Source organism: Macaca thibetana, chromosome 1, assembly GCF_024542745.1.
Source record: "Macaca thibetana thibetana isolate TM-01 chromosome 1, ASM2454274v1, whole genome shotgun sequence".
Lineage (NCBI taxonomy): Eukaryota > Metazoa > Chordata > Mammalia > Primates > Cercopithecidae > Macaca > Macaca thibetana.
The window spans coordinates 203,940,300-203,966,644 of record NC_065578.1 but is presented as its reverse complement, the minus strand read 5'-3'; the positions used below and the strand labels follow the sequence as shown (position 1 = coordinate 203,966,644).

Below are 26,345 nucleotides of genomic sequence, written 5' to 3'. Positions count from 1 at the left end.
CATTCTGTGAGATGCGAAGAAGTCTGATATTCTTTAAGTAGAGAGGAGATATGTAAGAATTAGGTATGGGAGAATGGTCAGATAAAAATTACGTCTTTTGAGGCACAGACAAATAAAAATCTTCCTTCTAGAATTTGGGGGACTTGAGTTCTAGTTAGAACTCTGTCTGCCCATAAAACTTAGGTCAAATCTGGGCCTCAGATTCCTCACAAGGAAAGCTCAGGATGTTGGGCTAGAATATCTGGGATTTCCCTTTCAGCTCTAAAATGGATTGTTTCTCTCTTGAACATAAAATGAAATGGGATAGGAACATAGAGGATTTGAGCCACTAAGATGCTCTGTTCACTAGAGCAGAGTACAGAATCCCAGCCATGGAAAGCCTTTATTGAGCTAGGTGCAGAGAATGATAAAACTGATAGCCTGTATCCCTTTTTGAATAGAAATATTTATAGCAAACCCCAGAACAACAAGCCTTGTTAGTGTGTATTGTCCATTATCTGGCTGATATTTGACATAAAAACTTTCAGAATATTTAATTTTAGAAATTCCTCTTTTAGTATGGCTTGAGATAGACAAATTATTATCACATTTTAAGAAGTAGTTCTCCCCCTCCCCACGTCCCGGCCAGTGCATCTTTCTTTCTTCCTTGCAATTTCCTAAATCTGAAACCTAATATCAGTCTCTTTCCGAATTTGAACCACCCCGATAGCAGTGTTGTGATGGGTGTCACTGAACGTACCAGGCCCTCTCATCATCCAGCCTTTGGTTTTGTCATCAGTGAGTCCGTTGTTCATGGAAGGAGCATCCATCCTGCTGTGGGACTGTGCTGGCTCACATCCAGAGCCACGTTCACTGTCAAGGTTCTGAGCCAAGAGAATTAAAATGGAATGTGGCTTTCTAAGAAGTCCTTAGAAAATAACAAATGTGTGTTTAATGAATAGTTAAAAGGAATTTTTTTTTATTTTGGGACTGATTTATATATAACTTTTTAGATGAATATTCTCTCTGTCCATCTGTAAATTAATTTATTGGTAACTATATGTAAACACTAACTATTTGCCTTATTCATGAAAATGCCTTTTATGAATGACTTCGGAGCATCTAAGATCTCTATGAGATACTTCTTCTAGAGCGTTTTCAGGTCTGTTTCTGTATTGGATATAAATATTGGAAAGAAAGACATACTACAGGGTTCAGAAAGAAAATATTAAGTCCATGAAGGTTGAATGATTGCGTGTTTTTAAAGTAAAAATTTAGATTTTTAGATTAAAAAAAGATTAAGATGACTACATAGAGGTTTCTCCAACAAACACGATGGAATAAATGCTGTTAGCAACACTGTTTCTTGTTGATTAAAAAGTAAAGAAATAAGACTATGTATAGATCAAGAATTGACAAAGAAATTGAATGCCATTTACATTTTCCTTTTTGTATATCTTTTTGTCTTCATTATCCATGTGCAAAAAGTCATTCAGAAATTTACTCCAAAATTACTTCAGTGTTATAGTCAGCAGGTTAGTTTCAGTGTGTGAAACTCTCAATCTGAGATACTCTTATTGATAATACAGATGGAATTTGAATTTTCAAAGAATCATTCTCCTTTTCAAAAGATGAATAGGTTTATGATTAATAGGAGTTCAAATGTCATCGTTTTTTAACATATGTGTCACTGGATAATATACTGTAAGTGATCACATTCATTCTCCATATTCTTCATTCACGTGATGTATCACTGTACTTCCTGTTGAAAGGAGAAAAAAATTAATTACATTCAGGGAAAGACATATTCTAAATAACATTTTTTGTTTTCATTTCCATATTCAATCAATCTTATTTCATTTTTCTGGGTTCTGGAAGATCAAGTGCCCAAGAATAACTAAGAATTAACTGTAAAACACACATACATACACACGCACACATGCACACATGGATGTGGCCAGGCCATCTGCCAGTTTGTCACACCCTTCAGATAATTGCACCCAGATGTGCACCAGCTTCTCCTCCACTGCTCACCTATGCACTTGGTGGCAAAAGCACTTCGCTTTCAGTGGATCACCTAAATCCACACTGTGAGGGCGAGAACAGAGAAGAAAAGCAAAGAAACTGAAGGTGCAGTAGAGAGTGGTGGAGAAGGAAAGGAGCCCCTCAGTCCGCAGTCCTGGAGCGGGAGGTGGTACTAACAGTGCTTGGTGACAGCTGAAGGGCATTGTCCAGATTCTGGTTGGGTGGAGCTTGGTGTTTTTGTTTTTTGTTTTTGCAACAATAACCTTTTAAATATTAAAGCACTAATTTTGTAGTGGCTTACCTTGCTTCTGTAATTCATCTTTGTTTTCAGCTGATTCCACGGGCACGCACTCTCTCTATACCACATACAAAGACTACGAACTCATGTTCCACGTGTCAACCCTGCTTCCCTACATGCCCAACAACAGACAACAGGTATGTCCTCCCCAGCCTGGAGCTTTTTACCCTGAGTGTGGAATCTGAGGTGGGCCCACGATGATATTGATGCATTTAGAACTTGCAAAGAATCAGTGAGGGTTTTTCTTGAATAGCGTTAATCATCTTTGACTCTTTGATCACTTGGGATTATTTGGGTTTTAAAGGGCGTATTGTTGCGCTTTTTTCTTATAAAACTTAGAAACTCTTCTGCACTCAGATTTATTGCTTGCTAGGCAAAATCTTTTCTTAAGAGAAACTTGTCTCAACTATGTTAATTACGAAAAGGCCAACCATGTTGACCTGACCTCGGTTTTTGCATATGGGTAAATAGTTCATTTATAGAGAATACTATTTGCAGTTGTTACTGGTGCTATTTTCAGCTGTTCCTCTCCTTTTCGTTTTTGTTGTTTTAAATGGATTTACTGGTCAAAATTTCTTGACCCTTTTAAAGAGAAAAAAATCAGAGTGCATCATGCTCTGAATATAGTAAGAATTAAGTAAGAAGTCACTCAGTAAGAATTAAGAACCTTTGAAAACTTGAATGATGCATAAATCATTATAAAATAATTTACTTTTCGGTATAACTGTAAAATTGGTCGAGCAAGTTTTTTTTTTTTTTTTACAAAGATTACTAGAAATTATGGCCATTTTTATCTTATGCTAAAAATATTTGAAATGCTTTGTCTACTGTGAGCTTGAGAAGACTTGGAGGATCACTTGAGATAGCAAAGGACCTACATTTGGGATAGAGGATCTATGGGATATAGCTAAGGCTCCATTTCACATCTTGTTTAGAATCTTCTGGGCTCTGCCCATGTTAAGCTGAAGATTTTTTGAAGAATATTGACTGCTTGAGTTTCTGAAGATTTGTTTACAGAAAGGTTTGTGAATTACTGGGATCTTATAACTGATTCATTGACATAATTTAATTTTAGGGATTTGATTGTATTTAGGTTAAATACAGAGTTAACGTTTGTTTTCACATTTAGGAGATAGTTCTCTGGATGTCACTTAACTGATACTCCTTTGCTCCAAATATATTAAAGTACCAAGGACTACATAGGAATTGCTCAATAGGTATTTGTCAAATGAGTGAAATTTAATTGTCACAGAGAATTTTTCCTCTTTTAAAAACACTCATAAAAGTGTATATATATTTAGTCTAATTCTGCATTTTTTTCCCAAAGAGGAAACCAGCCAACTACCTCCTCTTCTCCCATCACTAGTTGGAAGAAGCACCTTAGCCTAAGATCCTCCACCTAGGATGAGAAAGCAGACTCCTGGTCCCCAGTCTCTTCTCATAGTAATTGCTAGCTGGGTTTTCTTGCCATTATCCATCTCGTGCTTATCTCAATCTCTTGTCCTTTCTGAAATTTCTAGTGTTTCTAATAATCATAGTTCTTCCTACCACCTTCAAAAAAATCTATCTCTAGATTTACACATCTGTGTATTTTTAAAGATAGACTTAAAATCACTAGATCACATGTATGTATTTATGTATATTTTAACCTAAGGGATTTTAGCTCTCAAAAATTTATTTGCAATAATGCCAAACAGATTCACTGGATCTTAAGAGGCTTAATTTAGACCAGGACAGTTGTCCAGCAAATACTTGTGAATCATTCAGTAATTAAACTCTGTGGGAGTTGTTGCTCAGAAAACCGATAGGGCTTACTCAAGCCAAGAAAATCTGTCAGTACTTTAGCAGAAATAGAGCCAGTGACTTTTGACCCCCGTCATCGAGTATTCAAACCACAAAGCCCTTCCAGTTCCCTAATTACTTGAGTCATTGGACTTCAGGCTGAATTGGCCCTGGCATTTCACATGTGGCAACCTCCAGAGGTTTGAAGTCTTTACTTTTACCAGAACTCAAAACTGGCTTTCCCACCCCCTTTCATTGAAGAGTAATCAAAATCTGTAGGCATTAGAGTTTTGTGTACCTGACTTCATTTCACTGAAACTAGCCTTGAAAAAATGTGCGCACAAAAATCAGGACAGCAAAGCAGTGAAAATGTAGATGCAACTGGCGGGTAGAGGAGCATGTGTGTGTGCTAAACTTCCCCAGCTGGAAAGTAAAAGAAAAGTCCCTGTAAGTTGAGGCTATACATTATAAACTCGTGAAAGCTGGGATTTGTATCTGTTTTGTTCCCTGAAGTGTCCCTGTGTGCCCAGAACAGTATCCAGAACATGGTAAGAAGTCAACAAACATTTGTTGAATGATTAATGAATGAATGACTGAACCTTTCTTAGGGATAGAGAATTAGGCAAATTAATACATGTAAAGCACTTAAAATAGTTCCAGGCATGGAACTAAGTTTTAGTTGTTATTCTTTTATAATTCATTAGATATCGAGCCACTTATATTTTGGATGACTTAATTTGCATTTTATTTTCCTGTATCCAGTCCTAAAGATCTATTATGAAAAACTAAGATTCTGAATGGTTAAGAAAGTGAGAGACTAAATTTATCAATTATTTCAGAAAATTATTCTTTGACATTTTAATATTTTGCAATCACAGGTTGTCATCAGAGTGTTCTGTTTGTGGATAAGTAATGCCACTTGCAATCTTGGGACATGTATTTTCCAAATTTGTTATGAGTTGTATTGACTCCATTTCTCTCACCCTCCCCAACCATGCCCACAAATTATGTTAATACCAAAGGCAGAAATGTCTGAAATGACCAGCTGGATTCATGAGTGCAATTTGAAGCCACAGGACTTAGCAAAGTTAACTGGCCCCTACATGAATTATGCCTGTAACCTTGGCTGCTTACATTACAGTTTGTGACCATTTAACTGGTCCAGACTCGTCCACATCAGATCTAATTTCTTGTGTTCCTTCTTGTAATAAATCAAGCTGGATGCCGATTCCAGGATGTATTAAAAGTCTTCAGAGAGTTTACCACAGTTGCAAAAGAGCTTTAATCTTTGCAATGGTCTCTGACTCTTGCGTAGAAAAACTCAGTAGACCAAAAGAATGATAAGAAACCCTGCTCTTGGAGTTATTTTCTGTCTTCAAAAGTTAAGTCCTGCAAGTCTCTCTGCATCTGTCTGGCAGTCCATCCACTTTTCCCAGGGCTGTCTTCCCCTGTGTGCTTTCCTTCTGCTTGCCCTGGAGACAAGTCATGGTTAAGCCATCGTGGGATGTCATCAATGGGAAGAACTTCACAAATTAGCTTTAAACTTCACTTTGGCAAAGAAATTCTTTCTTCAAAGTAGGCATATAAAGTAGAGGTGCCTCAGTGCCTGGCACACAGTAACCTATTTCTTTTTTAATGTATGCGTAACATTTTAGCTGCTCTGTTGTGAAGGGGTACCTGTTGCCTTATGGAGGTGTCTAATGAGTAAGACCAAGCCCCTAGGTTTCTGAGATGCTAACTAAAGGATACTGGTCTTATTCTAGTAATGGGCTTGAGGTAATGATGTTACATTTGGGCTAAGCCTGGAGCCGTTTTCTCCATAGTGGATAGGGTGTTGTAAGCTCCTGCCTTAAAGAGTTTGCGTACTTCCTTAAGTCCCTAGTCGGTGTTACTAAGGACTCATGTGAATACTGGAACAACCTGCCTTACTAAGTGCTGTGAACCCTTGGGTCCTGACTATACTTGGGTTCACCTGTGCATAATACTGTAGAATATTTTGGGAGGATAAAATGCTTATTTAGTTTTCCATGAGTAGCTTTATTCCCAGACCCTAAGTAGGAGCATATACTTATACTACATCACAAAGATCGTTACTTAGAGTGAGGGTTGGTATTGCCTAGTGTCAGAAAGAAGAAAGAGATGTTTATATCTGCACAATCCTGTTATCATCTTTACTTTGTTATGAAGTCCTTAAAAATCTGCATTATTAGATCGTTTTGTTTCTTCATTTGCAAAGTGTTCATTTCTTAACTCATTTGTACATTTACTCTTGTTATTGGTAAAATATCATGATTATGTGAAATGGTAAATCAGTGACAAATCCTTCAAACATTAATTAAATGTAATATCCTCTTCTTGCCCATCAGAAGTAAGAACAGTTCACTAACATTCACTTTTTTGCAGGAGGTGGGCAAGATTTTTCTTTCTTTTGTATTTATGTAGTAAGGTGTATAAGTTGCCCTTTCTTAATTATTATTTAGAATGCTTTTCTACATTAACTTTTTCTGTAGGAAACTCTATACGTCTCTTAAAAATCAAGGCATAATTCTAACCACTGGTGCAAACTCTTGAGGATAGTGTATGTGAGGGGATATGTGTGTTTATGTACATGCATGTGTATGTATAAGTGCAAAATTAGGGCCATCTCCCTAAAGGAGGAAAAGCCAGCCCTCCGGGTGAAGGGGAAGAGCTTTCCAGGTAAGAGATCAGGAACTGCAAAGTTCCTTGGGTGGGAATCAGTTGTCCTGTAGGAGGGACAAGATGCTGTCTAGATGGTAAGGAGCCAGGTGATGAGGTCAGAGTGGTAGGAAGGGATCAGTCATGTCAGAGGAGTCTTTGTCAGCCCCCTTTTTAGTAACAGGATTTAGATTCAAACCCAAGAATCAGGATTGAGAACCTGTGATTGCTTTCTTAGAGTATATGGATTTGTTTCTTTCTAAAGACCTTCTCTGGAGACCTGCCTTCTCCAACTTCAGATGACCTTCCTCTTCTCTGACTCTTACGAGCTTCTGAATCATATCCTGACTGTTCTCTTTAGTGTTGTACAGCCTGCTTTCCCCCAGCATTAGGTGCAAAACAGTTTGTTTCTGTCTTACTGGGTTAAAAAAATAATAATTTAACAAATGAGCCCGTATACATAGAAGCCAGCAGATACTATCTCATTCAGCTTTCAGTTTTCATCCAAGTGTGCTATCTGATACTTATTTTCACTTCCTGGTTTTTTCCTTCTCAGTTTGCTTTTTGAGTTTTTTCCTCTCATTAAATTTTTTTTTTATACTGATATATCATATTGTATGTATTTTGGGATTACATGCTATATTTTTAAACCTGCATACAATGTGTATTGATCACATCAGGGTAATTGGCATATCTGTCACCACAAACACTTATCTTTGTGTTGAGAGCGTTTCAAATTTTTTTGCAGCTATTTTGAAATACACAATAAGTTGCTGTTAATGATAGTTTCCCTAGTGTACTCTCGAATAATTAGAACTTACTCCTTCTATCTTACTGTATTTTTGCACTAAGTTGAAACTGATCTTGTGAGATCCCGGTTTGTTTAAGGAACTGACACTAAACCTACGGCCGTAAATGGTATTTCTGTAGCATCTATATGCTTTTGCCATGGAATTGGGTGAAGACTCACATTTTCTCTTTCCTTGTCATAACAAGAGCTTATTCCTGTTTCACAGCTGGAATCAAGCGTTAGAAATTTAGTAGAAATGACTATGTAAATCTATCTAATACAATATTTATTAACTCCCTGTTGCAGCTGAAAGCACTAATAAGTTGGTTCTCTTGACATTACTGAAAATCGTAATTAGCTTTGCATACCTAGAAAGAAGTTTGCCCCAGAAGATGTCATTCCTGTAATTCCCTCAAACAAATAGTGCCATCCGGTTTTGCCAGGCTGTGTTTGTTTCTGGTTTGCCATCCCTTTTCCCAATTTACAGACTCTGATTGTATAGAATTTCATTGACCAGTTAGAAAAAAGCATAAACTACTAAAGAAAACATTTGCCTTTAAGAAGTTTAAGAAATTACTTATTTCATGTTTGACAAAGTCCTAAAACAGAAAAATGAATAATATTTCTGTTAATTTTCCAGATTATTTTCTTAATCTCTGAAACAAATTCAAGCATCCTACTAATTGATAGTATTCATTTTTCTTATTTTATTCTCCTTCAAAGAGCTTTAGATTTTACCCTTCCTAATGAATCTCCTTGTTTCCACCCCCAATGGTTTATTTTTTTCCTACAAAGTGCATTATGTGGCCACGGCTAAATTAACTAGACTTTTAAAAACATTTTTTGGCCCATTTTACAAAGCAAAAGAATGTGTCTAGAAAGGGACAACAGTGCTTTGGCATGTTGTCAAGGTAACCAGACTTTAGCTTGTGCTTTAACTTGTGCTTTAAATAGTCCTGTGGTGAAGTAGAGAATCAGACCCAACATCTTCCTTCAGGAGGAAAAGAAATTGGAATAACTGTCCAATTTGCTGTTGCAGTCTTAACGGCCACGAAGCACTGACTAACAAGGCCCTCCCTGCACCCTGTGTTTAATTGACAGGGCTGGACAACATGAAGCCACACTGGCAATCACTCAGGAAGTAGGAGGTGCTGAACTCACTGCCTGGCCTTGGCCAAAGTGAGCTCCATCTTTTGACAGTGTGAGGATTCCTGTGTTTCAAGGGCATTGAATAAAGTAGAGTGTGAACTGCTGTGTTTTGTAGTCTACAAATACATTGAACACAATGATGGGCATATTTTTAAAAACTATTCCTGATTTTTCCTTGTCTTATTACAATACATATGAATCATGTATTTCAATTTTGGGAGAAAGGAGCAAAGAATGTCCTTGCTAAATATAGTTTTCACTGATTATTTACATGCATTTTAAATGGCACACTTTAAATATCTAGCAAACTTTTTTAAAACCACAATTTTAAATGAGGTGGCTCATTGGGTCTGTATTATGATGTATTAATATATGTTTCCAAACCTCACTCAGACAGTAAGATGATTTTTGTGTGTTTATAACTTTGACCATGGGGATTTAAGTAGGAATTTTTCAGCATATGAATCAGCAATTTAACTGGCCTGTAGAAAACTCTGAAAGAATGAACATTTCATTCCCACTTTTCCAAGCCTTTTATCATGCTAAATCACAAGTCAGGGACCTGACAATGAAATCCTTTTTGTATCCGGGTTTAAAAGGCTTTAAAAGTTGAACTTAATGGTCTTTATGTGGAATATTCGCTGTAGGTGCCAAATAAATTTAAGGGTAAGGTCGTGGTCTTTCATATTGCTAGTGAAAAGAGATTTACTATCTGAGGTTGTCACATTCCAGCAATGACATCACCAAGTTGTGTAAGGATTGTTTTATGTATTAAAACTGAAGATCACAAACTTTTGAGAGCTCAGATCTATGCCTTCACTTGCATAAGCTTACAGAGTGCCTTTATGTGGATTTATGGGCATGTGTTCATAGGAAAAAAGTGGTCACAATTTTAATGCATGATGTGATGTGTCAGTAAATGTATATTTGGATTATTTATTTGTTAAACAAATGTGTATTGGGTACCTCCTTTGCCTGGCACACCATTAGAAACTAGGAAACTGAAAGTCAGTATGACACTTCTGTGCCCTCATGAAGGTTATGACCTGATGCAGAAGAAGTAAACCAACCATTAGAAGACCGTGCAACAACCAGTGTAATAGAAATAGGCCTGGGAAATAGGAAGTTTCTTTCAGATGAGGTGGGATCTACAGAGACAACTGCATTGTCTGGGAGAAACCTGGAGTGAAGGGGGCATTCTTGGCAGAAGGAACATCAAAAGTAAAGGCATTGTTCAAATGTTACTGCTCTGAGCGTCATTCCCCCTGCCAGATTTATGATTTATAAAATTATGAACAATTGGGCTTCTGATTATTAATCCAGTGGAATTGTGTGTTTCTGAATTACATTTTAAACGGCCAGGGTTCAGTTAATTGGTTTGTATTATTGCCCACCAAAATGACCGTGTTCTGTATTTTTGTTGCAAAAATGCATGTTACTGTGGGAGCACAGGCTAGAAGCTGAGGCCTGCCGGTATGATAGTGTAGGACCTTTCAGCAAACCTGTACCCTCTCTTGGACTTCATCTTCCAGAGCTTAACCTACAACCTTTTTTAAAGCATTGTGAGCTCTGATGTGCTATTATTTTAGGGGTTTAAAAAGAGGAACTGGATAAAAACAAAAAGGAGAGAGAGTACAAATTGAATTTTAAAATAAAAGAGATAAATATTTAGGCTTTTCTTACCGTGGGTCTTTTGGATGAAGCCCATTTTGCTTTTTCTATGCCAAATTTAGGAGCACTAACTTCCAGAGAATGACTGTGCTTTTTAAAAATCACTCCTTCAAGTTGAAAGATGAGCGAATTGCATATATTTATATATTTTGTTTTAAAGAAAAACTTGTTTGTAACTCTTCACTTTCTTGACCACAGCTACTGAGGAAAAGGCACATAGGAAATGACATCGTGACCATCGTCTTCCAGGAGCCTGGGGCACTTCCTTTTACTCCAAAAAGCATCCGGTCTCACTTTCAGCATGTCTTTGTCATAGTCAAAGTGCATAATCCATGTACCGAAAATGTGTGTTATAGGTGAGTCAGTAATCCCTGATCTGTCATTCTCCCAGGTTTATTTCAACAGGGCATCTTTTCCCAAAAGTATCTTTGTTTGCCAATTATTATTTCCAACTTCGTGATTTTCTAATTACTGAGACACTTTCTGTAAGAAATAATTGCCTTCTTCCCATTTTGCCCCCTTGAAAAAGTGAAATGCCTAGCACTTTCAAATGGGGGATTACACGTTTCCTCTGTTTTTTCCTAAAAACTTCAGCCAGAACCAATAGCTTAATTGGTGTCCTCCTCTGAGTTGGATGAAGTGGCTAGTTAAGTGCTTATCTAGGAGAAGTAAGTATTGTGGCAGTAAAACATTTCTTTTCATCAAAGATCTTGGATCTTTGCAGGGCTGGTGAAACAAGGAGTTGACACTTGGGTGACTTCAAAAGGGCACGTGCATGCCTTGGAATCCCAAGACTGGCTCTGACAAGGCCTGCTTTTCTGCTTAACTGCTACTCCCAGACTCTGTGTTAGGAAATAACTGCAGCCAAGTGATCATATCATGTGGGGTATTGGTAAAACAATGGGTCTTTGACCGAGTTTGAAACCAGCTTTACCGCTTATCATAAGGCTTTGTGTGACTTATTTTATTTTTCTTAGCATTTGATTCCTCATCTTAAAATTGAAGATAATGGTAATGATAGTACCTACTTCAGTATGTGGTTATGATGAACAAATAGCTTAAATTATGTAAAACACCTATTAGAGTTCCTGGAATTCATCCAAGGTTATTTTCATTTATCATCTTAAAACAGTAGTTGCCAGTTCAGCTGCCCACTGGGCCTAGTTCAGAGACATGACTATTCCTTGTAAGAAAGTGAAGACTACAGAGCTTACTGCCTAAAGGCAAAAGAGAAATTTGTCTCTCTGTGAGAAGTTGTCAATTTACATCCCACCCTACAGATGCCCAAGCCATCTTAGAACAAAATCTGAAAACCAGCAGTTCTTACCCTGAATTTTACCTCCCAGTCACCGTGTTAAACATAGCCCTAGTCTATGGCTCTACTGTGCTGTGTTCTAATGCAGTACACCTGACATCTCTATATTTTCCTCCAGAGTCATTCTTACACACATCTGGGTTTAAGACCACTGGCCTAAATGCTCAGAACTACTTTTTAAAAGTGATATTTGAAAGAATATAGTATCTACTCTATACAAATGATAGGCTTAAAATAGATAATATTGGTACAAACCTGGTGAGTTAGCCTTTTTTCCTGGGAGCTCATCCAGCAAATGGTAATTCTGAAGAGTAAAATGAACCTTCCTAATGGGTTGGGAAAACTGAAATATAAGGCTTTATTGTTTTGTATTTGGTGTTATTTTATGGGTAGCTATCTTTAGGTCGAATCAAGTATTTTAAATTACTTGCTATCTTTATGCTTGTATCATGAGGTAGTTCATTAGCAGGAAAAATTGTAAAGATAGGCAATACTTGTTCAGTTTATTTCTTTTAGGTTTTCTGGTTTTAATTAAACAACTGAGTTATTTAATTAAATATTTTTGAATCTAATTAAATGTTTTGAATGTATTTAATGTTTTTGAAAACACCACAGAGATACCTTACATATAAACAAAGTACATCGCATTTTTTCTGTGATAAAGATAGCATATGCCAATCATTCAGAGATGGAGTGATTAGTTTTTAAGAAATCACATTGCTGTTACTAAATTAACCTTTGCTAATGAGATTCAAATGTAACATCAGTTCAGGTGCCTACATTTTTGGAAGTGCCTCATCAGCTTCATTGATCTTGCTTAAAAACATCGCTAGTATTTCTTAAACAATAATAATCTTGAGTAATCCTGTAGTCACATGAATTCCATAACATTTCATGAAACTGTCCTTACTCTGTCTCGTGGAATAAGGTTGGCATGCCCACATTTTCTAAAACCACCTTACTGGTCTGTTTCATGTGATACTCCTCTAAATATTCCAATGGAGAAATAAATGTATTAAAATAATTTCCAAGGAAATGATATAGTCCAGCTTGACAGCTTTCTTAAATTTTGCTGTGTCCTAATCCAGGGTGGCAACCTCCCGTGAAAGCTGTTTTTCTCCTGAGCTGAGCTTTGTACGGGTGTTGAGTGGCAGTGTATTCTTGCTGACATAGACCCTCAGTACCAACGCCAGTTCATAGGCCTTACAGCTGTCAGAAGGGGCTGCGCGGTTGAGATCACCTCCTCTAATGAAAAGTGTGCAGCCTATCAGGTGTACCTGCCTGAGCAAAAGACCACAGTCCCACCCTACAGAGGGAGTCAGGCCTCCCCCATGAGCTCAGCAGAATGCTCAAGCAGTTATGCAGGGTCCACTGGAACTAGGAGAAATGAGGCAACACACCCAAAGCCTCACGAAACATCTCGCTTTTAGCCTGAAAATATTTAAAAAGCAGACATGACAAAGTGCCTATTTCTTTATAAAAGACTCTTTAATTTGTAGCCAATGTTAAGCTGACTTTGAGGGATTTATGTTTTTATGTGCTTTCCAAGATAAACTCTACAAAATGCTCAGTAACGGAATGAGAATAGGCTTGGTAGCTAACAGTGAATTAAAAGTGGAGAGGTATCTACAGAAAATGATGACTGCCATTTTTAAGAAAATTTAATATGTAACATCTTCTGACAAAAATTAGATGACAGGCTTAAATCATTTATTAAAACAACTATGATAGTAATAGTGACAGTAACAGCAACAATTCGGGTAATAAAAGCTTTACGTGCATTATTTTCTATCATCGTTACAGTGGGCTTTTGGGTATGATACTACTTTACCCTCCATTTTACAGATGAGGGCAGTGAGGCACTGAGGGATTATATCGTTAGCTCAGTCACTCAGGAGGTGGTAGAGCTGGATTCCCGTTAGCTGACTCCAGTTTGCTCCTCGCACCTTTCTTTATTGTCCTTTGGCCAGCAGGCTTTATTGAAATGCTTTCATGCGCATATTAAGGAATGCTTATCTTTCTATGTTTGCTTTTGCTGGAGGAGCCTTAAATATCTAAGGCCCCTAAATCATTAATAAATGCTATCGAATCATTGGGTGAAATAAGGAGCTCTGATATAAGTTCTCGTTTCCACACATTGGGAATTATCTGAATCTGGCAAAAGAATATTTCTTCTGAACTTGACTCTATTTGGAATGTTAAGGATCATATGAGCTTTTGTAATCAAGGATTTCTAATTGATTCCCATACCCAGAATATCATAATCATGGAATAGCCATGCTTACATTCTGCTGCTTTTCTTGTACAACTTTGAGATGTGCAAGAATACAGTTTATTGAACAAGAATATGGCATACATTGTAGAAAGAATCTCCAAGTAGATATTAGGGTCTATAATTGGATACAAGAAGAATTTCTCTAGTACATAATGGAGTCACCATGTCTCTCTTATTCACTATGTGACACCACAGTGGAGAATATTTAGATATAAGAAATTTCCCCTGACATTGTAGCTTAAGTGCATACAAGCTGCAGTCAGAGGGTAGCATGGGATCTACAGAGTTAATGCGGAGAAGTAATGCACTAGAGTGCCAGATGACATTTGGCCGCCTCAGCATTCCATGGGTAAAAAATACTGCTAGAAATCCGTACTCATTGTTGGAAGAGAGAACCAAATTTAGGAGCAGTGATACACTGGTTTATCGTACCCAATATTTGCAGGGCAGGTTGCAGTGCACAGAGAGGCCCTTTGAGCTCATTGACAGTGTAGAGAAGAGAAGCCACAGGGTGTGGTTAGACTAATCACAAGTCCAAACAGGAGCTTTAGGACCACTCTCTCAGAGTTAACATGGGGGATTGTAAGGGATAAATTAATTCCCAGTCTAGAATGGCCATCCTGAGGATGGTGGTGAGGGGAAAATGGGCCACACGTGATGTAGATCCCTGGCAGCGTCAACCTCTGTGATGTTTTTAAAGACCTTCCCTTCATTTAAAGACATAAGTCAAGTTCCCACACACACATACCCTCTGGTGTAGTACGTATACTACCGTAAAGCACCACCAGGTACTATTCATGAGTTTGGTGTATCTGTCCCAAAGCAAAGCAGTCATTCCTTCCCTTTCATATTGGTGAAGGCCCCATCTAGCCAGCTGTCTGTCTTGCCGCTACAGGTAATTAACGCTGCTGAAGAGATTGCAGATTAAAGCACAAGTGAGAGAGCCTGCAATTTTTCTAAAGTCTTAACAAACCACATTTCAGAAGAGGAGTTTGCATCTGACAGAACAAATTTGGATGGAATGTTTTTTTTCCTTAATTTACTTTTTTTAGAATTTTCCACAATGATGAAAACAAAACAAAGATTGCTTCCTTTCTTTACTCCAGCGTCAGCCTGGGCAGATGTGGGATTGGTACAGATTCTTGGTCTGTGGTAGCTACTTAGTAATTGGGGTGCTCTCAATGCTGCCAGTGATACCGGATCCATTCATTCACTCACTGGTCTTAATCCTTCCTTTGTTAATTCATTAGTCCACTCTATAATTTATCTTATTCAGAAAAGGATATGAGATAACTAAAGCAACTCTCTGATGTAGGGGAGCGTTACTGGTTTTAATAGGTTAAGATGCTCATTATTAACACTATGCATTTGATCTCTTCAGTCCCTGAGTTCTCTTAAAACTTTGCTCCCATAAAACCTTCATTTAGATTTTCAAAATGTGACCAAATGAGCATTTCCTTTAAAAAAGTGACACTTAAAATGTTTGGCCTTTATAAGTATGATCACTCTGTCCCATGTCACTGAATCCCTTGCAGCTAACTTGGGCTAAACTCATTTTGGTTGGAAGCGTTACTGTTTTTCCCTGTGATAACCAGCCCACAGAGTTATAGAGTGCCAACCTGCTTATTCCACATGCTATGGATGTGTTACCCCCATATTAGTTTGGTAGCACTGCTGTACTAATACCACAGGCTAGGTGGCTTAAGCAGCAGACTTTTGTTCTCTCAGAGTTCTGGAGGCTGGAAGTCTAAGATCGAGGTGTCAGCAAGGGTTGGTTTCTCCTGAGGCCTCTCCCCTTGGCTTATGGATGGCTGTCTTTTCCTTGTGTCTTCACATGGTCGTCTTTCTGTGTGCATACATGCCTGGTATCTCTTTATAAGCCCAAATTTTCTCGTCTTATAAGGACACCAGTCTGTTGGATTAGGGCCCACCCTAATGGCTTCACTGGAACTCAGTCACCTCCTTAAGGATCCTTTCTCCAGATAGCGTCACATTCCCAGGAACTATGGGTTATCTTGTCAACATGTGGATTTTGAGAGGGACAGAATTCAGCCCATTACACCTCCTGTCTACTAAGTTTAAAACATTTTGCTTAAACAACAATAAACCCTGGGTATCTAGAAATTAGGAGAACAAGAGCCTGCAGAATAGACCAGTTAAGTTGAAAGTGTGTATATATGTGCCAAATTCGGAAAGATACACGTTATGGTATCATAGCTTATCTCATTTTGTTTCCGTTTTTACTTCCTCAGTGTTGGAGTTTCCAGATCAAAAGATGTGCCACCATTTGGCCCACCGATTCCCAAAGGTGTAACTTTTCCAAAGTCAGCCGTGTTCCGGGACTTCCTTTTAGCCAAAGTAATCAATGCAGAGAATGCAGCCCATAAATCGGAAAAGTTTCGAGCAATGGCCACTCGAACGAGGCAAGAGTACTTGAAAGATCTGGCGGAGAACTTTGTCACAACTGCCACTGTGGATACCTCTGTGAAGTTCAGCTTCATTACACTGGGTGCAAAGAAAAAGGAGAAAGTAAAGCCAAGGAAGGATGCCCACTTGTTCAGCATTGGAGCCATCATGTGGCATGTGATAGCACGGGACTTCGGCCAGTCTGCTGACATTGAATGTCTTCTCGGGATTTCCAATGAGTTCATCATGTTGATTGAAAAGGATTCCAAGAATGTTGTATTTAACTGTTCCTGCCGGGATGTTATTGGGTGGACATCTGGATTAATGAGTATCAAAGTGTTTTATGAAAGAGGAGAATGTGTCCTCCTGTCCTCGGTAGACAACTGTGCTGAAGATATCAGGGAAATTGTTCAGCGATTAGTAGTAAGTACATGTTTTCTATTTTCCCTTAGGTTTTCAATTCCAGATTCAAAATAACTTTCACTGGGGAAATCCTACCATGATTATAGCAATTAGGGAATGCATTACTATTTCTTACAGATACAGGGCTTAATTTCAAATGCTGGGTCCTTTTGAGGAGTTGTTGAATACATGAACAGTGGAGAAGCAACCATCATAAATTGATTGGAAGAGTTAAGCCAACCTGCAAAAGAGAACATTGAGATGTATTTTAGCAGCATTTGAAGGAAAAACAGAATTATCTGGGTAGAATGTCTGTTTATGGAGGCTGACATAACATACCTTCCCAGTGGGTAATTAACAGCAGAATTGCTGTTGAGTGTATGAATGATGAGTCCTATTTGCAGTTCAACCCTGCATGTTTATACAGCAGGTATTTTTGTGTAATGTGCCAGATTAAATATAGTATTAATCTTAGAGCCACTGTTTCTTAAGGAAGTTTTTCAGAATTACACATTAATTTAGAAAGGCTTTTAAAAAGTCAGACCTAAAAAAGATTTTTGTGTATGTGATTTTTAGTGCAAAACCCTTGTATTTTATCTATGGTGTTCAGTAGTCATATTTCTGCTCCCAATTTTAACAAAGTAAGAATTAGATTTTAGTTTGAGCATATAAAATAAAGTAGTAAGAATACATCAAACTATTTCCAGTTTTTATTTTTGGTAATATAAGAAAAAAACATGCTTTGACAGTAGAATTTCTTGTGTGTATATCTTCCCCCAAAAGGGATTTTTTTTTTTTTTTTAATTAGAAAAGGTTTAGTTCACTATGGATCATGAAAAAAGGAGAAATTATATCCATTCCTTGTCCCCTTTCCTCCCACCAAATATAAATTACCCTTTTGTTGTTACAGACCATGTATAAGAGAAGGTAAAATCAGGGCAGTGTCTGCTGGCCTCGGAAAAGTAATTTCATTATTTGTGGAGACTGTTTACGGTAAAGGGCCTCAGTATGTTCAACAGTATTATCAGGTATATGTGTGCAAGCCTAGATAAGGGGTTTGGGGTGATTAAGTAAATGATTAAATGCCTAGAGAATTGACTTGAGTTATACTGATGAGTCTCTGGATGCATTGTGCTTTTGCTAATTGCAAATACTTCTTTTCAGCATATCCACCAAATCATTATAATCTGTGCTTCTGAAAGTACAACACAAATACCACTTCACCAACCACGAAAATGTACTTTCCCTGGATATTTACACAGGGGCTCTTATACATTTGCTATTCCATGGACCCCATCCTATTTTGCTAGAGAAGTGTATTGTCAGTGTGACCAAGATGCACAATATTACAAATCTATTTTAGGAATTATATTCTGTGTCTAGGATGATGTACAACATGAGCTATTGGAAGCAAGCCAACCAAAGACTGTTGAAGGGATTAGATCGTAAGTGTTGGTACAGGGTGGTAGTAACAGAAATGGGAAGAAAGAGAAGAATGCAGTCATCGTGGAGATGTTGGGAATGCCTGCCCGTTTGGCAGGTGGTTAACTCAGTGTCCATTCTCAGGTGGTGGAAAGTGGAACTAAAGGTGTCTGTCTTGCAGGTAACAGTACAGGAGGGGAATGAGAGTTTGTTCCTAGAGGGCCAGGCAGGGTTCACTTCCCAGATGTGCACCCCGTGCAGTTGCTCAGGGACCCACTCTCAGAAGAGTTTGTGCTTGACTGAATGCTCTGCCATTGCCATCTTGAAATTCTTCATGATTTTTTCATAAGGAGCCTTGCATTTTGATTTTTCATGGGGCCCCACAAATTACATAGCCAGTCCTGGCTAGGAGACAACAGTTTTCGTGTGATAGTTGGGTCCATGGAGGAAGTCCAAATACATGGAGAACACCTTCCTTCAGACTTTGGGGATGTGAGGAAGCAATAAACAGAGGGGATAAAGAAATAGCAAAAAGACAAAGTAGAGGAGATGGCAGGTGACTGGAGGAAATGAGCAGGAGAGCCAGAGCTGGAGGACTCTGGAAAGGCTCAGCCAATAACTCTTCATTCTGATACATGGATGATAAATTTCACCTCATAATTGCATTGATATTTGAAAGGAGGCTGGGTACATGTTATGTGTCATCTTTTGATAGGATTGCTTAGAACAGAGTTGAAAAAGAAGAGAACAAGATATATTTGTGTTGTGCGTATTACAGAACTACTTCTTCAAGTTTTAAGTTACTTCAGTTCATGACTTTAGAAATGTCAATATTCTAAAACGTCACCACTAACTAAAACCAGCAATCCCCTTTCTGCATTTTGCTGAGTCGTGAACTGTCATGGCTGTCTGGGAAAAGCTGATTGGCATTGTGTGCACTTGTGGTAACCATGGAAACATCAGACACTGGTGATACATGAACCAGCCCCAGTCCCACAGCTGTACTTACTGTCATAGGTCTTATTAAATAGGTATCTGTGTATTCAGAGCATGTTTCATAGAAATAGAACGTTCATTAAACTGAAACTTCATACATTGCCTCTGGGCTTTTGGGGATAGGAGTATGATACCTCCCAACTTGAAATTCCCACAGATAGGTGATGTCATAGTCATCAGATGATGTTTAATGAGCCCATGTTTTTCTTTCATTGCATGTAAACTATGCTCAGTGAGTGCTTTTGAAGACTACATTAGTGGTGCTTTAATGTACCAATTGGGATGCAAACCACCATTCTTCTTTCATGTTCCTTTTTGTGGGACTGCTGTTGACTCTCTCTCACTCTTGAGTAAGGTACATACACTGGGGCTTCCTCTGCTTGGGGCTGCCCTCAGCCCCAGGAGACAGGCCCAGTGGAGGAGAGGCAGCCCATAGGCCCAGAGGGACTCTCTGCTGCCTGCCAGAGCACCATCCTGCACACTTGTCTTGTGAACAGATGGCCAAGGAGTCTGGCTGGCCTGCCCCCGCCGTGGATCTGAATGGTCCTCACCACTCGGGCAAGCACAGACAAGGACCCTAGGGGACAGAACCCTCCACAGTATGTCCCCAGGGCTGGTGTGTAGAGAACATTTAGAGTTTTCTTAAAGCTCTGACTTTCTGCGTTTGCCCTTCCTGAACCTCAGAGTGGGCTTTTAAGCGTTAGCTTTCAAGTGTTTTGGGGTGTTTTTCTTTAAATTGTCTAATGATTTTTAGTGCTTGCTGACTGAAACTTGTAATGGTCTCCAAAATCTTTACGTTTTACATCGCAAAAATCCATCTAGAACAATGGGATTTATATGCTTAAAAGCTAAGTCACTTGACACAATAAAGGAAAAAGGGGAATTATCTCAGTCCATCTGAAGCTCCCAAGCTCTGGGTCAGTGACATCTAAGAAAGCGGGACACCTGTATCAAGAATAGATTTGACTTAGAATGAAGAATGAAACCATTGTTGTGCTTCTATTATTTTCTTTGCACTTGATGCTAATGTTAATTGTGATCAGCTCTGAACTTAAATGTGTCCTGGTCTTGTCACTTGGACAGTTTAAGGAAAAGGCAGAGAGAGACGGGCTGGGCTGTGAGGGCCCAAGGGAGAGGGCTGGCATGAAGGCCCGTACGTGCACCTTTGGTAGAGCCCCATGGCAGCTTGGGCAGGAAGGGCATCTCTAACAGTCTCCTTCCCCCTTAGATAGTGACGAGAGGCTGCGAGACTGTGGAAATGACCCTGAGGAGGAATGGGCTGGGCCAGCTTGGCTTCCATGTGAATTTTGAAGGAATTGTCGCAGATGTGGAACCTTTTGGCTTTGCCTGGAAGGCTGGCCTTCGCCAAGGGAGCCGCCTCGTGGAGATCTGCAAAGTCGCCGTGGCCACTCTGACACACGAGCAGATGATCGACCTGCTCCGCACTTCTGTGACTGTGAAGGTGGTCATCATCCAGCCCCACGACGACGGCTCCCCCCGAAGGTAAGGCGTGCCAGGCCCAAGTAATGCTCACTCCTCCTTCGCCTCTGTAGCAGGTGGCTGTCCTCACTGCCCCTGCAAGGTCCTCAGAAAATGCAGTCAAGTGCGTCTTGGTACAATGTTGTTGTGATGTCTCTCATTCGAGGAATTGAAAAGGAGCTTTAAAATATGTAATAAATGATAAAAAGTAATTTTCTAAGTGATTTATTGGGACATTGACTACATAAAAGCTGAGCTATTCTGAACTAACAGGAAGAGCACCTGCCTGGTTCCCCTGGACCAGTCAGACTTATATCTAAGAGCAAATAATTCTGCATCACAACTCAGCCTTGAACACATTAAATAACCATTCAGTTAGAATATCCTCCCATAACATGAAGCCATTGATTATTTAAAAAATATTTAATAAACCAATACTTGTAGGTATGAAAGAATGTTGGAACAGCGCATGTACTCTGTGTGGTGAATACTCCATTCTCAATTGGAGCTTGAGAGATGTTGAACTGGTTCAGGGCGTTGTCATAAACTGCCAGGAGAAATAGTTGAAAAGGAATGGCTAGACTTGGAAGGTTCAGAGGCAGATAGGTGGAGGGCTAGGATAAGAATGGGGTTAGAAAGCAATACTGTTCCATTACTAATAGAAAATAATCATGCCCAACATAAAATATTAGGCCAAAAGGAAAAAGAATGCTAATTAAGAAGGAGCCATTCATTCAGGCTGTGGCCCACTACTTGTGGTAATGCATGACTGGTGGTAGTATCTAGAGCACCTTCTCTCTGTCTTCATTCCCAAATGGAGTTCCTACAGGCAGCCTTAAGAGCTCTGGCTTGTGAGAGACTAAGTATGCTTGGAATCCAGGAATTTGCTCTGTGGCCTGGGGCAACTCACACACTCTCTAAGTCTCACTTACTCTCTATAAGATGGGATGATTATATTGCCTACCTCCGACGATTTCAATGAAGATGAAATAAAATAATGTATGTAAAGCACTTAGAACCTTTTAGCGTAATTACTCCACACATTTAATTTAAAAAAATAAAACTTTAGGCTGGGCCCTATGGCTCACACCTGTAATCCCAGCACTTTGGGAGGTCGAGGTGGGCAGATCGCTTGGGCCCAGGAGTTTGAGACCAGCCTGGGCAACATGGCAAAACCCCATCTCTTCAGAAAATACAAAAATTAGCCAGGTGCAGTGATGTGCATCTATAGTCCCAGCTACTCAGGAGGGGAAGGTAGGAGGATCCCTTGAGCCTGGGAGGTCAAGGCTACGGTGAGCTGAGATCGTGCCCCTGTACTCCAGCATGAGTGACAGAGTGAGACTGCATCTCAAATAATAATAAATAAAACTTTAGCATATTCATTTTAATTTCTTTCATATTAAAAAAGAAATTCTTATTATCCAAAGATAGTAGGCTTGTTGGGTCTACTTTCTGGACTTATTAACCTAGGTCATGCTCTCTCCTTTCTCTATCTCCTTTCTTCATCCTTTAAGCCAGGACTCTCCATTTGCACTTCTACTTATGTGTCTGTGCTGTTCAGAGCAGTAGCCACAAACCACAAGTGGCTATTACGTACATGAACTATAGTGCAACTTAGGAAACGAAATTTTCCTTTTAATTAATTTATATTTCATTGGCCACGTGTTGCTATTGGCTGCCGTATTGGATAGATCAGCTAAACCATGATCTCCTTTTAGGAAAAAAAGTTGCTTACACTGTCTTCCTCTATGGTTAATGTGCAAAATCTTGCAAAAATCTTTCTCTATTAGTTATCTTACCATTTGCCTCCAGCCTCACTTTCTGTGACCTTGTTTCCTGTGTTTGCCCAGTATGTTTATAAAATAAGGATTTAAGAAACTAAGATTTCTCTGTAGAGTATCAGTCCCATGTGAAGGTGTTTCTTATTGCCTTGCCTGATTCTGCCTGGTTGAATCCATCTGTTTTTCGAGAGTCCCATGAATCACATGTACTACTATGAGTCCAAAGAAAATAAAAAATTAATTTATTAAAAATGGGTCTTAGAAATAGCAAAAGGCAAATCCTTTAGACCTTAAAAGCTAAAGTACTATATATGTAAAAATCTTTTATAGTAAATTTTCCAGCATTTGTTAGAAATTTTTTCATACAGTAAGATTTCTGTCTTCCTTAGTAGAAAAATAGATTTTTAATGCTTATGATAAGAATCCGTCTTTTATCTGCCTTTGTATCTTTTATCTGTCCTAGCAGCCGATTACTCTAGAATTGGACAAATATGTTACCATGAGCTTCCTTTGGGTTAGAAAATAACATTTCTTGCCTATTTTTAGTTTTAGTTTACTGTTAGTAAGAAATTTTTAAAGCTTTCAAGAGATCTGTTTAATAAAAATGGTAAAGTTGTCGTTATATTTGGTATTTAGAAATATAATTTAGGAGAATAGAATTTTCTACGAAATATTGAATTGTTTTTCAGCTAAAACAAACAAAAACTACAATTTGAAAGTTCCAGCAGCTGTTATCTTTTTATCCAAGGACATGTTTTTCCTCTAAGGAGTCAGTTATCTGCCTTGGTCTATACATAATTAATTCTTTGTTTTAAATGCAAATTCTCTTATTGGAACTAGGCAAGATATTTATTTAAAGATTTTGCCCTTGCTTCCTAGGAGTCTCATTAATGTCATTCCCTAAACATACAGGGTTTTTTTTTTCCCAATTAATCTGTAATAACTGTCTTTTAACCCTAGCCAGAAGGGTTAGAATTAGCTATTTGCCTAGCAGCAACGTTCCAAAATTGGCACACCCATCATCCACATTACTGCAAGTCGTGAAGGCTTTAAGCCTAGCCTGTATCATTTAAAACTCTTTCAATTCAGTTTTCCAGTTTTCTGTGAATCTGAATTTGTAAATTTTTAAATCCATATTTTTGTTAGTTTTGATTTGTTTTCTGCCTGCAACTGTCTGGTGCCCTGATAAAAGTACTTGCTGTTGTCAGACAACCTCTCATAACCAGACACCACCCTTGCAATACCAGCCCTTTGCTTTTGACCGCAAGCAAGTATGAAATGTCATTTTCAGTTTCACCCTTGCACTCAGCATGTTTAGCCTTCTGCATTATTAGATTTGTTAAGAAACTGTAGAGGAGGGACTAAGGGGAAATGGGTAGCACTTCACTCATTTTAAAATTTAAAATACAAACCCTTTAAACCAAACAACCTTTAGTACCTTTAACCGTATAGTAACACATACCGGGATGTGCCTGAAGCTAAAGCTATACATTTGACTTGCAGCATGGAAAATGACCTCCATCTTTCTCAAACTGGCTCTTAGTGCTTGTCAGGGAGGAGGAATATTATTTAAATGGACATGTATATGCATGTATGTGTTTCTGTGTGTATGTGTGTATATATACATATACATTTTTTAAAGTAGTTTTTAACATAAACACTATGAAGACTGCAAAAATGGCCAAATTAAGGAATTACGAGATATTTTAGTCTCATAAGTGTTGTGAAAAATGCTTCGGTTCATTTTTGCCATTTATCAACTCCCATTTTTTTCCTACCAGGATATCACTGAGGACATCATTTGACATGGGAGCCCAGCTGCTCCTGTGGGCAGCATGAGCGGCCTGTCATTTAATAGACAGTATCTCTTGTCCTCAGGTCAAAAGGTGTTTGGTTTTGACTCAGAAGCTGCTGGATTAAATGCAGTCTTTAGTAGGAAAAGTGTTTATTAATATGTTGAATCCAAAGCCACCTGCGTTTTGAATTCCCAGAAAAGTATTTATGTTCAATCTAAAGCCACCTGTGTTTTGAAGTCCCCTTTGCCAGCCTAAGGGAGGTGACAGTCTAGCTTGTCCCTCAGCTTGAAAGGAAGTCAGAGCCATTTTTAGTTTTCCTTGTGGATTTGCAGGGAATGCTGAGCAGGGAGAATCCCCCTTGAGGGACACTTATTAACTGATCTCGTGCTGGGATTGGATCCTGGAGTGAATTCATATACAGTGGGAATGAGTGGCAAGAAGCAGTTTGGGAATAGCACTCTTCAAATGGAAATGAGGTTTGAAAGGGGAACCACAGTGTTTCTCAAGCAGACAGTCTCTGTGGCAAAGATGAAGAGTTGCTCGGGCCAGAAATGCTTAATTAAGATCTTTCTTGTTTTTGCAAGGGATAATTTACAGCCACTGGTATGGCCCAGCCTCTGGCCTTCAAAGGTGACTGACATTCTATCAGTGTCATTTGAAGGAAAGCATATCAGCCTAAAAGGCAGATATAAAGGAAGTAACAACTCATCAGAATTATGCATGAGTTGTTATATAATATGAGTGAATTTAGTAAATATGTCCAATAAATATGGAAATGAAATTCCTTGCTACAGTGCATCTGTTTTGTGTGAATTTTTTCATACTTTGTTGATATACTATCCAAGGCATTTTTCTATATAATGCAAAACAGTGGAAATTTTCTCATGTTATCATGAGTCTAAATTATTATTCTCTCATCATTCTATAAAATTAAAACTTTATGTCCTCATCTCCTGTTTTGCTGTCTGTTGCCTGATCATTCAACCCCCTGAAGTATGCAGAGAGGAGAATATGGAAATAGAAGGAAAACTCAATTTTGTCAGTTTAACAGTTTTTATTTTTGTATATATATCTACACACATACCTATATAAAATAAATGGTGGGCTGAAATCTGGACTCAAGTGAGCTTGCTTTTTTAAAAAAAAAAATTTCCATGCTTTATTCCATTTATTATTCATTACAAAGCAAACTTTTTTTCTTTCCAGCTTTTAGGTTCAAGGGGTACATGTGCAGGTGTGTTACATGGGTAAATTACATGTTGTGGGGGTTGGGTGTACAGATAATTTTGTCACCCGGGTAATCAGCAAAGTTCCCAGCAGGTAATTTTTCCATCCCCACCCTTCTCTCACCCTTCACCCTCAAGTAGGCCCCAGTGTCTATTGTTCCTTTCTTTGTGTCCATGTGTGCTCAATGTTTAACTCCCGCTTGTGAGCAAGAACATGGCAGCATTTGGTTTTCTGTTCCCATGTTAATTTGCTTAGGATAATGGCCTCCAGCTCCACCCGTGTTGCAGCAAAAGACATGGTTTCAATTCTTTTTTGTGGCTGTGTAGTATTCCATGGTGTATATGCACCACATTTTCTTTATCCAGACCACTGTTGAACATCTAGGTGGATTCCATGTCTTTGTTGTTACAGTGCTGCAGAGAACATGTGCGTGCATGTGTCTCACGTGAGCTTTTGTATTAGAGTTCCAACTTATTTGTATGGGTAATAAAAATCAGTTATGTCTGGTATTGTCTTATGGACCCTCCAGGAATGAATTTTGATGTGAAATGTGAAAACAATACAGAACAAAGGTAACCTAAAGTACAGTCCCTATTCTGAGTCCTCTGGCCAGTTCCTCCAATATAACGTTCAGATTGTTCTCTCACTCCCTAAAGTAAGAACACAGGATTATAGAATTGAAGGTCGATTACCTTGCATTCACTCATTCACTCATTCATTCATTCATTCACTCATTCACTCACTCACTCTTAACTAGCTTGTGCCAGGAGCAGTGCTGAGCACTAGGGCTTTTAAAACGATAGGACAGATGTAATCTGACTTTCAAGGACTCCTTTTTGTCTTTCAGGCTTTCTAAAATGCCATAAGACTTATTCA

The 26,345-nt window shown here is 38.6% G+C and overlaps 2 protein-coding genes across 13 annotated transcripts in view; one reads left to right on the top strand and one right to left on the bottom strand.

The window, feature by feature from the left end:
- Positions 1 to 26,345, bottom strand: part of NTPCR (nucleoside-triphosphatase, cancer-related) — an 805,437-nt gene that overhangs the window by 498,977 nt on the left and 280,115 nt on the right. The window lies entirely within an intron of this gene.
- SIPA1L2 (signal induced proliferation associated 1 like 2) overlaps positions 1 to 26,345 on the top strand; it is a 231,911-nt gene that overhangs the window by 148,205 nt on the left and 57,361 nt on the right. For all 12 annotated transcript variants that reach the window (XM_050769653.1, XM_050769682.1, XM_050769699.1 and 9 more), the window contains 4 exons: positions 2,336 to 2,439; positions 10,569 to 10,726; positions 16,213 to 16,789; positions 20,415 to 20,689. In XM_050769653.1, the coding sequence (XP_050625610.1) occupies positions 2,336 to 2,439; positions 10,569 to 10,726; positions 16,213 to 16,789; positions 20,415 to 20,689 (1,114 nt within the window). The remainder of the gene's footprint in view (positions 1 to 2,335; positions 2,440 to 10,568; positions 10,727 to 16,212; positions 16,790 to 20,414; positions 20,690 to 26,345) is intronic.